The sequence below is a fragment of the Eptatretus burgeri genome, chromosome 11, assembly GCF_056783735.1.
Source record: "Eptatretus burgeri isolate ZD-2024b chromosome 11, Ebu_testis_v1, whole genome shotgun sequence".
In the NCBI taxonomy this organism is placed as follows: domain Eukaryota; kingdom Metazoa; phylum Chordata; class Myxini; order Myxiniformes; family Myxinidae; genus Eptatretus; species Eptatretus burgeri.
In genome coordinates, this window is record NC_140971.1 from 33,580,374 (window position 1) to 33,594,374 (window position 14,001).

The window sequence follows — 14,001 nt, forward strand, 5'->3', positions numbered from 1 at the left end:
GATGGTTATGAGACATGTGTTCGTCCCTATGGGTCTGGAACTGTGAATCAGAATAGCACTAAGTTCCATGACTTTGCAAGAAGTCATGGACTTAGGGTGGCTGGTTCATGGTTTCAGTGCCCACAGGTTCATCGCTGGACTTCTAGCGCTGGTGGTGTAGCAAAGGAGATTGACCATGTGCTCGTTGATGGTTGCTGGAGGATGATCCAGAACTGCAGGGTCAACCGGAGTGCTCAGTTCCTCAACACTGACCACAGGCATTTGGTGGCAAATCTGAAGTTGCAACTTTAATGTTGGAGAATGGTACAATCCCAGCCAAGGCCTGATGTTGAGAGCTAAAGGATGAGGGGAGCTGCTGAGGAGTTTGCGAACAGGTTAAGTGTGGATTTGGGGGGTTTGGGTGTTTTCTGGGATCCTGAAAAGTTGTGGAGTGCTTTAAGACCACCGTCCTTGATGTAGCCGATGGATGTTTTGGAACTCACCATTGGGCGAAGAAGAATTTTCTCTCTCAAGGGACACTGGATACCATTGACCAGAGTCACAAGGTCAGACTTAATGGCAGAGCTGAGCTTTTTAGGGGGTTGAGGCATAAAACTGTATGTGTGCTGAGGGTGGACAAGGAGGCTGATGTGCGAGGAATCGGTGAGGGGGTGGAGCATCACCTGTGGTCAGGTGATTCTCGTCCTGCTGTTAGGGTTTGCGCATTGCGTTCCTCCAAGCCCGTCCCTCAGTGTACTGTAGTTGGAGTGGAGGGTGGTGGGCTGTTGACAGTGGAGTCCGACGTGAAGGCCCGTTTGGCCGGTTACTTTGAGTGGCTGTAATAGGCTGAGCCACCAGCTGTTGATGTGGATGTCAGGGGTGTTGCTATCCCTACTGCTGACCCTACAATCAACTGGGATCCACCTTCGTTTGTGGAAACAGGTTGCAGTGAACCGGTTGAAATGGGGTAAAGCTCTGGGCATCTGTGGCATCCATGCTGAATTTCTCAAGGCTGGTAGAAATGCTGTACTCATGTCGTTGCATGCAGTTCTGTCCTCTGCCTGAAACACAGGCATCATCCTAACTGACTGGAAGAGGGGCCTTGTTGTCCCTCTCCCGAAAGAGAAGGGTTATCGCCAGGACAGCAACAACTGCCAAGAGGTGGTGCTGCTCTCATTACCAGGCAAAATCTTTGCTGGGATAATTCTTGATTGGGTTCGCCACCATCTGCTTGAGCAGTCATGCTTTACACCAAAGAGGTCAACGATTGATCGTGTCCTTGCCGTTCGGGTCCTTACTGAACGCAGACGAGAGTTTCGTCAGGGGCTGCTTGCAGCCTCTGTTTATCTCTGCAAAACGTTGGATTCAGTGATTTGGGATGCCCTTTGGAGCATTGTTGGTCTCCGTGGGGTGCTCATAAAACTGATCAATCTGATGTCTGAACTGTATTATGGTGCTGAGTGCTGTGAGATGTGGTGATTCCATCTCTGACTTATTTCCAGTTATTACTGGTGTTCGTCAGGGGTGTGTACTGGCCCCCGCACCTTTCAGCGCTTGTATGGACTGGATTCTGGGGAGAATGTCGTGTCGATCAATCTGCGGTGCATCGTTTGGGAATGTCGAGATCTCTGACCTCAATTTCGCAGATGATGTAGTCATCTTTGCGGAGACTCTGGCTATCCTTTTGGGGTCCTTCCTTGAAGTTCTCAATGAGGTGTCGGAGCTGCTGGGGTCATGGGTTTCCTTTATCAAAACTAAGATCCTCGCTTTCAGTGATAAATTGGATGCTGTTGTCTTGTCTGTACCTGTTTGTGGTAAGGATGTTGAGGTTATGGAGAGATTCACTTACCTTGGCAGTGATATTCATGTCGCTGCTGGCTGTGAGCCAGAGGTCAATAGACATCTGGGTCGGGCTTGGGGAGTCATGGATTCACCGGATCATGGGGTGTGGCGCTGCCGGTACCTGTGCAGGACAAAAGATTGAGTCTTCAGGTCATTGGTGATTCCAATCTTGATCTGAGACGGAGACTGAATTCCTTTGGTACCAGATCTCTTCGGAGAATCCTTGGCTATCGCTGGTAGGACTTTTCATCCAATGAGTGGTTGCTGAGAGAGACTCAAATGAGATTTGTTACTTGCATAGTCTGTGAGCATCAGTTGCGGCTGTATGGACATGTGGCTCATTTTCCTGATGCTGATCCTGCTCACCAGATTCTCTTAGCGAGGGAGCATCGTGAGTGGATGAGGACAGTGGGCTGACAATGTGCCTCGTGGTTGCAGCAGGTTGATCGTCATCTCAACGAGATGGGGATGGGCCAGGCATCTGCCTGGGGGATGGCCAGACTGAGGCCCTGGAGTGCCAGTGGAAAGTGGACGGAGCGAAGCGCTGCTCCGTCACATGATCCCAGAGCTGACTTGACCTGACCGGAGCTTGGTCTTACTTTTCACAGGGGTTCCTAGAAATGTAACCCCTGCATAAAAGAATGGTTTGGTGTGTGTGTGTGTGTGTGTGTGTGTGTGTGTGTGTGTGTGTGTGTGTGTGTGTGTGTGTGTGTGTGTGTGTGTGCGCGCCTCGAAACACCTTTAAATATATATACAGAAGTTGAGACTCATGAAAGAGATAAAAATACAGAGGAGAAAGGAAATGGGTGACAAAATCTCACTGATGCATTACATGAGTGTGAAAATAATACACAGGAAGGAAAAGGAGTGAACACTGAACCTGTCCACAAAATTTCAATAATGTTAACTGTTCTTCTTCCACACTTTACAGCTCCACAAGCCTCCAAAAGGATTCAACCTTGAGGATCCTCACATGCTCTTGTTCAAGCCGGAATATAACAAGCTGCATGATAAATCTCTTGAGAACTATGTTCAGCATCCACAACGGATTGAATTTTTGAAAAAGGAAGGCTACGTAACAAGTGATAACAAGATGGGATGATATTCCCTGCACCAACAGGAATGTGCTCTGACTTCATGTGAATTGCAGTTTACTTTTTACAGATTTTTGGATGTGTAATGTTTATCGGCCTTCTATGCGATGGTTATACTGTGTTGTTCTTATTGTGTGTTTACATTTGATTTATAGTATGTTTATTTTTTGTGCATTTATATTCGGCATCCCGAAGATGCGTTCTTTAATGTAGACTTGTCTCGATAAGTTATTGTTTCTAAGAGCTACATTCGTGTTTGTTTCACAGCATTTTTCCACGTTGCGTTCCGGCTTCATCGGATAGACTGGGAGAGGAATAAAATAAAGATAATCTTACTAAGTTGCCGACGTGGTTTAGATCATGCTAAAGCATGGATCAACAGAACACCGCTCGCTCCCAGTTTGTGGTTGGAATACCTCATTGGTCATTGACAGGCTCTATTCCCCCGGCATGTCCGCCTTTTACCCGACAGTGCTGAAGCTGATTTGGTGTGGGGTTCATGAACGTGACAGTGTAAAGTATTGAAGCCTGTGCCCTGTGGGGAAGTGTCTGCACCCCACATGTGTGCCTCCCACACATTGTGTTTGAACCTCCACAGGGTTAAATTTGGGATTAGTCCCAGAGAATCCATTTGTAAAACTTTGATAGGACTTCTTCAGTTAATAGTCCATGAAACGTTCACCCTTTTAATCAATCTTCCGTACTTTATGCGCAGAATACGCTTTCCAGTCGATGATGTTCTCCCCCTCCTGTATGCTCCAGTTTTCCTCATTGTATTAGTCTGGAGCTCATTTCTTGTTTGGTTTTGGGGGCAGACAGCACTTCTTCAGCTTTTTGTTTCAGTTTCAAGCTCTGTCTCCTGGTGATGTTGAGATCTTCTTCACTTGTGAAGGTGCAGTCTTTATTCGTTTTGGCACACGTACTGGCTGCTCGGTGTGGTTGCATCGACTTCGGTCTTAGACTACAAGAAGGAGTCTTTCCCTTTTAGTGACTTTATGTCATTGTTTCCAGTCAATGATGGACATTTTTGGTTCTAGCCAGCCAGACGGCTTTTCCACAATGGTTGGTGGAGCCCCAGATGCTCACGGGTCACTATTGACACTGGGTAGTCGTACCATGAAGGTAAATGTGTGAACTTTGCTGAGCTGATTAGTAACATCACTCTCCTATAATAGTTTCATGGAGAATGCAACAATATTCAGCGTAAGTGTTGCAATATGAATTTAGAGTAAATGTGCACATTCCCTGACAGTTATGAAACCTCTTTCATTTCAGGTCACTTGTTCGTTAGCTGAATATAACAAGTATAACGATTACTTGAAGAGGGTGAACGTGTTCAATGCACAAAAATGTGGACGAACTAAGGTAAGTTAAAACTACCATTTTAACCTCTGCCACCGAAGGTGGATGGAAGTTGTGTTTTCACTCCCGGTCTTTCTGTTTGTTTGGTTGTGTGTTAGCAGGATATCTCATAAAGATATGGAGGATTTGAACAAAACTTGTTGTACAGCTAGGGTGTGTGATGAGGACAAATTAATTCAATTTTAGTGAAGATACGGATCTGGATTTGGATACAAGAATTTTTAAAGTGATTCTTCACCACTGAGATACGGGGCCAAAAACGATAGACAGCACGAAATCTCAAAAAAAAACTGTGGACGAGTTATGACAAAACTTTGGTGGATGAGTCGGGGAGGTGATAAAAACAAGCCGATTTTATTTTGATGTCCGGAAGCAGATCCGGCCTCTCAGTGGGATACAAAACGTAAACTTCAGCCTGTCAGAGGTGTGTGCTATACTGAGTGCTATTCTCTTTATAACCTGCATTCTGTCCAAATGGAAAGGTGAAGGTTTAAGGAGCTGGACCGGAGAAGAGGCAGCACAAAACACAACAGGAAGGTGACCAATCTGTCGGCAAAAGATCAAGAAATCAGAAGGAAAATCTTGCACTCTATTTCCATGGTCCACCTGTCCTTTCTGTTTCTATTTTTCTGCACATCTTCCGATCCCAATCATTCCATCAAGCTCTTTCCACGGTCAGACACTGGAAGAGTTTCCATCTCTTGAACCTTTAGACGATGAGTTTCATTTCCAGGGATACCGTGATTTATGTTCCCTCCATTTTACATTGATTTGAAGTTGCGTTGTTAATCAGTCGGTAACCAGGCTTTGGATTACGTCTCCTGACATCGAAGTGACATCGTACAAGTCACGTGCTTTGGCTTTTTCCGTGGCAAATTTTCCTGCCCAATCTTACGCTGAGAGGTTGAGATCATTGACGTCATGAAGTTTGCAGACACACACACAGCCACACATGCTTTGCCATTTCAAGACATGTTGGCATGTACCTGTAGTCCTGTATGGTACGGAATGTAAATTTAGACTGATTATGCAGCACTGCAGTTGGACACTGTGCCACCATGGCTGATGTTCATAGTCTTTATTATTGTCCACCTAAAACATGGAAATTTCAATTTCCACCTCAAACTATCAATGGCAATTCGATTCATGAATTTGGAATCCACGCCCACACAGCCCGGCGTGACAGAGGTTGAAAACGATCCATGCCAGGGAACCATCCGAGTGCAGACTATTGAGAAAGTTAACTAGTTTTGGTTCTGGTGAGTGCAAACCGCCTGTCTGCGGACGATTGGAAAATTTTAAATTGTGAATGGGTTTTGTTTTGACGCCGGTCCCACGGGAACCAGTGTGCGAGGAGGGGTTGGGGAGGGCACCGGTGTACTGCAGGGCTGAAGCAGTGAAAGAGTCAGTGTGGAAAGGCCTCAAGACTGCTCGTGTGTGTAAGTGGTGTGAGGAATGACGTGAGAATGCTTGTGTGTGTAAGTGGTATGAGAAAGACTGCATGGGGCGACCATGTGCAGAAAGCGGGAGGAGCAATAAGCATGACGAACACAGCTGGATTCTCCGTATCGTGGGGGAATCCCAGTCGGGAAGAGGAAAGAAAGAAAATGTTTGGAACCCACATGGCACACTCGTAAATCTGTGCCTTATTGGGAGTACAGCAGCAATAGCCTCATGGGGGAAGGATTAGCATTAGTTCAATGAAATTGGAGACTAGATTAGTATTATATGGGAGTGTTCGCGATGGGATGGAACATGGTGGATTCGAGACGGTTAACCTTCCGTGGGTACGTCGAGAGATTCGTGACATCGTGTTAAAAGAAGCGTGCATAGTTTATGGGATTCACTTTAATAAAATTATTTCAACTTTTTACTGTTAAAATATGTGTTGGAATGAGTGTTTATATTATCTCTGTTTATGGCACAAAGGTAATATCACAGATGACAATTACGACATACCCCACCCAGCCTTATTCCATTGATGTATTTCTTATGGAAAAAATTGATTCAATTTAAGTCACTTATTTCAAGAACGCATCCTCGATGTAAAGTGAGGTATCCCTGTAGTTGATCGAGAAAGCGAAGTATGGAAAGGAATCCAGATGAAAATCAGAAACTGCGGGACTTGGGAGATGCAGAAGATGTGGTGTTGCAGGCTGTGACAATTACAGAACTTCCAACTCGCCTTGGAAGGATCAGTGATGAAAGTGAGAAATTTGGTTTGAAGTGGATTGTGGTGACAAGGCAGAATCAAAGTGGAGATGAAGAATTGAAGAGCCTGCAAACCAAGATGAGGTTACACAATGCAGCAATCTCTGTGTTGAGCTGTATGGGTCGGAAAGTTGGACTTGGACGAAGTCGAGGAAAAGCAGACTGATTGATTTTGATCCTGGATGCCTGAGATGAATACTTTGGATTCACTGGATGTAGAGAGTAACCAACAAGGAAGTGAGGATCAAAGCTGGACAGAGGAAGTTGTCAGCTTGCCGAAGAGCAGTCTGACGTGGTCTGTGCCTGTGTCGACAATGGGGGAAAATTGGAGAGCCAGCTCCAGAGACAAGATGGAAGGATGTGATTAAGGAAAGGCCTAATCATAAAGGAATCCAATAGCTCGAAATGGAGGCTCAGAATTGGAAGCTTTGGAGATGAAGGATTCACAGAGAGCGACGCAGCGCTGAACCGGTGGCAGCGTCTTAAATGAATGAACCTGTATGTCCGTATATTCGTCCGTCATACCATGTGCTCCTAAAGGCCCAGTCACACCTTGACGTTTTAGCCAGCAATGGCAACGTATCAAAATGTATGTAAAACGCTGGCTTACGTTGAACTTTTGATGTTTTTTTTGAAGATTCGGACGTATTCATAACGGGTTGGTTGTATGCATAACATATTAGTAACGGACACAGAACCTTTCGTTGTCTTATAGATAACTTATACCAACGAATGCTTAGCCTGTTGTCGGCATTCATAACCTATGCCCAACGATAGTCTAACTTATGCATAGCGCGCTGCACGTATCGCCGACGATGACGTGACGTAGCCTATTAAAAGGCTGCCACACAACGATTCAAATCATAACCGCCAGAGAAATGGAAGTGTCAACATCGCAGTCACATCTTGGCGATATTGCCAGCGTATGCCACCTCTGAAAAATGCGTCTAAAACGCTGGCGCACGTCGAATACGGTATGGGAAAGTTTGGTATGCGTGAATAGAACGCTAAAGTACGCTATCATACGTCGTATTAAGTGGAGTCCGTCTTGTAATTATAAACGTGTTAAACATTTTACGACGAACTTGCCGTATGAAACACGTTCCGCATGCGATGGGAATAAGTTGTACGCACGATATGCCAACGTTGTCACACGTCGACAAAAGTTACTTGTAAGTTACTCATAAGTCGAAACACTCAAGGTAATGGTTAGCGTCAGTGTTCCAGACTCCATGTTTTTTTTTTGTTTTTTGTTTTTTTCTTCGGTATGACGGTGATGTTCACACTTCGATTTCTAGTGCGGTTATGATTTAAATCGTTGAGCGGCAGCCTTTTAATTATATTATATTATAACTGCACTACAAATCGAAGTGTCAACATCACTGTCATACCGAAGAAAAATAAAATAAAATAAAAAAAACCATGGAGTCTGGATCATTGACGCTAACCATTACCTTGATGTGTTTTGACTTATGAGTACCTTACAAGTAACTTTTGTCGACATGTGCCAACGTTCGCATATCGTGCGTACAACACGTTACTCATAGGTTAGAAATAAGTTTCGGGTTCGCTAAACATTACCTTGACGTGTTTCGGCTTGTGAGTAACTTACAAGTAACGTGTGTCAACGATCGCGTAATGTGCCTACAACTTATGGCCAGCGTTATGCGGAGCGTGTGAGTCATACGCTGGCATAAGTCTTAAAATTTCAAGCATGGAAAATTTGAGGACAACCAAAAAGTACAACGATGAAAGCCAGCGTACTACGACGTATGGCAGTGTTTTTCAGCATGCTCTCAATGTTATCAAAACTTACCCATAACATATTCGACATGTACCAGCGTTTTACACAAATTTTCCAAAAATCGGCATAAGCTGGCAAAAACGTCAAGGTGTGACTGGGCCTTAAACGGTTGTGCAGAAATTCTCCAAAGTTGGTAGTTATGATCACCCCTTGCTACATGGCAAGAAGGTGTGAAGCGATCATTTTGGCTCCACCCCTTTCGGGTGGAATAAAAGGTCAAATACCAAAAAAATGCAATTTCGGCCACACACTCGCCGACTGCCAAAACTGCTCAGCCGATTGTTTTGGAACTTTTGGAGATTGTAGGGATTCAAGTTATCCCATAACGTTAACTTCGGCCAAAGGGTCAGCATCGGCCAAATATCTAAAATTGTCAATTTTCATCTGATTGACGGGAAATTTGAACAGGATTTTCATTTCAGCTCACTGAATCCAACCACCAATTATTGTTGAGGTCAAAAGGTCAACGTAGGCTGCATTTCTAAAATTGAGAGATGGGGCCAAAAGCTATACAGTACACTGAACAACAAGGAAATGAGACAGGTGGAGTCTATTCATCCCATCATGCCTGTGCGAACACCATACTAATTTGATTTATGTAGATATCATGATATCTCAAAAAGTTGTGGATGAGTTTGACAAAATTAGGTGGATGAGTTGGTTTGGTGACAAGATCAAGCCGATTCAATTTTGGTTCAGATCCAGCCCATCAGTGGGATACAAAACGTAAATTGTTCAGTCTGGCGGAGGGATGCGCTCTACCGAGTGCCGTTCTAGTGTTGCACTGAAATCTTGGTTCATGGAGGAGAGAAATGACAGGGCAGCAGGTTCACTATCTGACAGAGGATCTTGGGGGAACAGTGAGACAAAGACAATTGATGTCTTTCACAATGATCTGTGATGACTGACTGGAGATGAGATGACTGCAGGTGAGAGTTGGGATGTCTGACTGCAGGTGAGAGTTGGGATGACTGACTGCAGGTGAGAGTTGAGATGACTGACTGCATGTGAGAGTTGGTATGACTGACTGCATGTGAGAGTTGGGATGACTGACTGCAGGTGAGATTTGGTATGACTGACTGCATGTGAGAGTTGGTATGACTGACTGCATGTGAGAGTTGGGATGACTGACTGCAGGTGAGATTTGGTATGACTGACTCCATGTGAGAGTTGGGATGACTGAATAAGAGAGGGTCAATGGAGGAAAACCTTCGTGGAGAACATTTTCTTCCTCCGATGATGTCAAGGCCGCTTTGAAGCGCTGCTTTCGTCAGCAGGATGCATGGTTCTGTCATGACACCATCACAAAACTATTTGAATGTTGGCAGAAATGTGCAGACCGCAGTCAGATTATGTTGAGTAATAAATATACACCATAGTAGAATAAATATGAATGTTCAAACCAGTGTTTGTTTCATTTAAATATCTTTCCTTCTTTTGGAAAAAAGAATAGGAGGCATTCTTTCTCGACATGCCCTCACACATCTGTATTTGCAGTGTGATGATTATTGGTATCTTCTGCTTCGTCTTTCGGCTGCTCCCGCAAGGGGTCGCTACAGCGGATCAACCGTTATGATCCGCATACTGATTTGGCATAGGTGTTACCCCGGATGCCCTTCCTGACACAACCCTGGTTGCCTCTTACGACACAGGGATAAAGATTGGGTTTCTCCATGATTCTTGGCTGCTCTACACCCTCTCATAGCTTGGCCCGGCACAGAGCCCCCATCCTCAAGCGATCCTCCAACCCAAGCCTCCGAGTATCCGGATTTCAGGCGCACGCCACTACACCCGGTTGTGATGATTATATTGGTATCCCCGATGATAACTTTTTAATTCAGCTTCCTCGATTTCTACACCTGTTTGATCATGTTGTTAATGTTCCAACAGCATGCTCTCACCAAAGGCGATACGAGGGAGAAAAATTCAGCGGTTGTAAAGGATGTGGAAGCATCCAGAAATGAATTGGTTTCGAAAAACCTGTTGGAAAAGACTGGCAGCTCGAAGGTGAACTTGGATTCAAGTGACATTACCTGCAGTAAAGCGAGACAGATATTCCTTTTATTATTTGCTCTGAAAGTGAAGAAAATTGTTTTCTCTTTGCACTCTTGGAGATATCTTCATGTACAATAGGATGAACTTCTTCTGCCTTGTGAGGCCCCTTATTGGGATTTGCACATTACGCTTGTGGAGAGAATAATTTTGTTGGATAGTTTATTGGAAAATTAATTTGTCATGCCAAACTGTTTGTTCTTAACTTGTACAGGGTTCCCACTGACCTGGAAAGTCAGGGAAAGTCAGGGAATTGAGGTTGGTCAGGGAAAGTCAGGGATTTTTTTTGTTGGTCATGAAAATGTGTGATTAGTGCCTAATGATCTTAATTAGTACCCTTTACACCCAGTCAATTATTTTGTTAATGATTATAAAAGTTTTCTTTATTGCTCTTTTCATGAATTGTTTGCTGTGCAGATGCTGTGCAGGCAGATGCTTTTCATGATGCTGTGCAGGCAGAAGGTGGAGTCACCTCTGTGAACATTGATAAGCCACTATTGATGTATGTCAGGGGTTCTCATGCCAGGTACCAAGCAGCACTGGAATGTAAATGTACAGCCACAAGTGAGCTCGATCAAAAGACTGCAGCTAAAAAGAAAGCATGTGAGCAGATAAGAGTGCTTCAGACTAAAAAGGCAAAATTTATGGAAGAAGCAGCAACTGAATCTCGGAAGGTTGATATGGAAATAGCAGAACTACAGAAACTAAAGAAGTAACAAACTGACATTTCACTTAATGTAAGCAACTGTCCATACTGTATATGTTAACTATTGTAATAACGTTACTCAAACAATTCACATTTGTTTCCTTAATTGCTAGTTTTTGCCGACCATATAATTCTAAGCTACACACGCTGCTTGATGTTATTGACATTTTCGCAATTCTAGTATATAACATCTCGACTGTTACTGCAACTTCCCATGTAACATTTGAGTAATTTCACTTCTGCGGCGGTGAACGTACCTGCATCTGCAGGGAATGGTACAGGAGTACCCACCTAACCGTCGAAGTTCAACAAACGGTCCTTTTTAGGACCAGATGCTTGTAGAAAAATGTACAATATAGTAGTCTGTTAGTCATTTCTGCAATATCATCGGGTGTTCTAGCTTGTCTGCAATGTCACATTAACAATATCAATTTTTCGTTGTTATTTTGCAAGATTTAGATTTTCTAAATGTTGCTAAATTTTTTTCTGATATAATTCTGATCTAGTCATGGTACCTGGCACGTTTGACATCAGTATGATTTGTGTTTTGTAAGTTTTATATTAATAAAAAAAATTAAAATGCCAGTACTAGCTGGGAAAGTGTACTTTCTCTTCTGAACCATTTTCAAAAAGACCGAAGTTAACACCCAAATGAAGAATCAGTTTAATTTCCCAACAAAAATGGTATTCAGAAGTTGTCGAAAGCATGCCTACATATTTTGAGATTCAAATAAATTTTGAAGCGGACACAATTTTCTGCTAGTATTGGCATTTTAAAAATAAGAAAATCATTGAAAATGATTGCATGTACACCATGTATAAATCAAAATGGTGATGGAAAGGAGTCGGTGTAGGGGAGGAGGAGCCGACTAAAATAACTTTATAAATTTTTACGTTTGAAAAGGTCAGGGAATCTTTACCAACACAGTCAGGGAATGTCAGGGAATTTCATTTTTGAGATTGAGTGGGAACCCTGTTGTATTCTGTGTTCGCTTGTTCATATGATTATTAATATCCTGTTCACTGTTAATTGATAGTTCAAAATAGTTCTGCTGAGTAACCACACTGATCTTTGTATTGTCTTTTCTAGGTTTGATTCTGGGTTGATGTACCGTCCCTTGGATGGATGTTAACCTGGGGATTTGTTTATTAGCATGCGGTGTTGGATAAATATAATCCCACGGTATCTTTCATTACAGAGCTGTGAGTTATTGTCGGCACCCTTTCTTAATGCAGAAACTGTTGATTTAGTTAAGGTTATCCATCTACCTGAAGTGGCAATGATGTAACCATTGTTTACCACTTCTTTGATGATTTTTTATCGTCCCAGCTATGAAATGTCATCCTGCTGTTTCGCAAGCAGGGCGAGGCATCATTGTGTGCTCCGTCCCTCACATGGACGTTAAACTGGGTGTCCTGCCTGCTGCGTTCATTTTGTGCACGTTAAAGATTCCATTATATTTTCGCGAAGAGCAGCGAGTTGTCACTGGCATCCTGGCAAAATTAAAAATCCCTGTCTCAACCATTTGTCTTGTCTTCATGTAGTTTCTCGACCCCAGGTTTACATCGCTTGCTATCTCAGAATATGGTTGCTGACCGGGCAGCAGCTTCTTTACTGTGAACAAATTGACATAGTTTGTATCATGTGACCGGCTGTCTTCAGCTATGAAGTGCAATCGACAATGACTTCGTCTTTCCAACACGCTGTCAGACAAACAAAAATACATGATGGTCTATTTCATCAATATAGTGTTGAAGATATAACCCTGTGTCATAATCGTGTGTTTCCCTTCCACCCTGACCTGTTTTTGTTTGAATATAATGCCCAAGTAAACAGTTTTTATTGCCACTGAACTATGAGGTGTTGTTGGTTCACGTAAAGCTTGTTTACATTCCAGAATTTTTCCCATTTGGTGATGTCAAGACGGAAGGAGGCTTTGAAAAAAAAAGGCCCTTCCGAACATAGACATGAGAATCAAAGTAAAGGTTTTAAACATTGATGAGGACATCAAGGGAAACCATGTCAAGGTAACGTGAAAGGGTATGAGAGAGCCAGACTGTTGAATAAGATGAGAAAATGCGTTTTTAAACTTGCATTTATTTCTTGCAAAATCTTGTTTCTGTGTCAGCATTTTACTATCATGTTATATTTTTATGCTTTTAATTGAACAATCATGAAGGCTCAGGTGCGCTTCTACCTTGACTATGACGTAAAGTACATGGACAGACAATGGTCAAAGAGAGTATATTGGATTTGAACCTGGGGTCACAACATCATGACCTCTGTGCTCAGGTAGGAACACCAAGGAAGGCAACTCAAGGGTTCACAAAATATGAGCGTGTGAATCCTAAAATCTGTTGGTGTTATTTACACCACAAAGATGAAACAAAAGTGGAGGCTTCTAAAACAGTTCCACCATCTGCAGTCTTTCACTCACTGTTGTAGTAACGACAACAAAAACGACAATTATATGAGTTCCTACTTACAAGTAACCTCAATGCAAGAAGAGGCCATGAGGTCCATCAAAGCCTGTGCTATGATTGCCAACCTATGGTTGTCCGTCCTCTACCCTTTTTAAATGTTTAGTGCCGAGGAAGAAAGCAGCACGTCCCATTTTATAAATTTTTAGTATTACTCGTACTTTATTCGAACCAGCAAACTCCCTGATTTGGAGCGTACATCCCAACCATGACACCACCAGGTGTGTGAAAGCAGTGCATAAGGTTCGCAATTTTATACACATTTCTTTTCCCACCACAAGGTTATCATTGATAAATAATCTTTCAAGATTCCAAGCTGAATTATTGAGACAATTTGTGATGATGATCATCAACTTTGCTTTGCCATTCGCTTACATAAGCCTTTGTTTTGCAGCTGGAAACATACATGAAGCTACTGAATGAGATGTTAAAATCTCATGCCAAAAGGTCCACCCAAAGTTTATTCGATG

The 14,001-nt window shown here is 43.1% G+C and overlaps 1 protein-coding gene across 1 annotated transcript in view; it reads left to right on the top strand.

The window, feature by feature from the left end:
* The first annotated feature begins 4,220 nt into the window (after positions 1 to 4,220).
* LOC147016811 (uncharacterized) overlaps positions 4,221 to 14,001 on the top strand; it is a 22,917-nt gene continuing 13,136 nt past the window's right edge. The window contains exons 1-4 of the mRNA XM_085847952.1: positions 4,221 to 4,280; positions 10,183 to 10,299; positions 12,949 to 13,078; positions 13,926 to 14,001. The exon at positions 13,926 to 14,001 is cut by the window's right edge and continues 20 nt beyond it. Of these exons, the coding sequence (XP_085704078.1) occupies positions 13,019 to 13,078; positions 13,926 to 14,001 (136 nt within the window). The 5' untranslated portion in view covers positions 4,221 to 4,280; positions 10,183 to 10,299; positions 12,949 to 13,018. The remainder of the gene's footprint in view (positions 4,281 to 10,182; positions 10,300 to 12,948; positions 13,079 to 13,925) is intronic.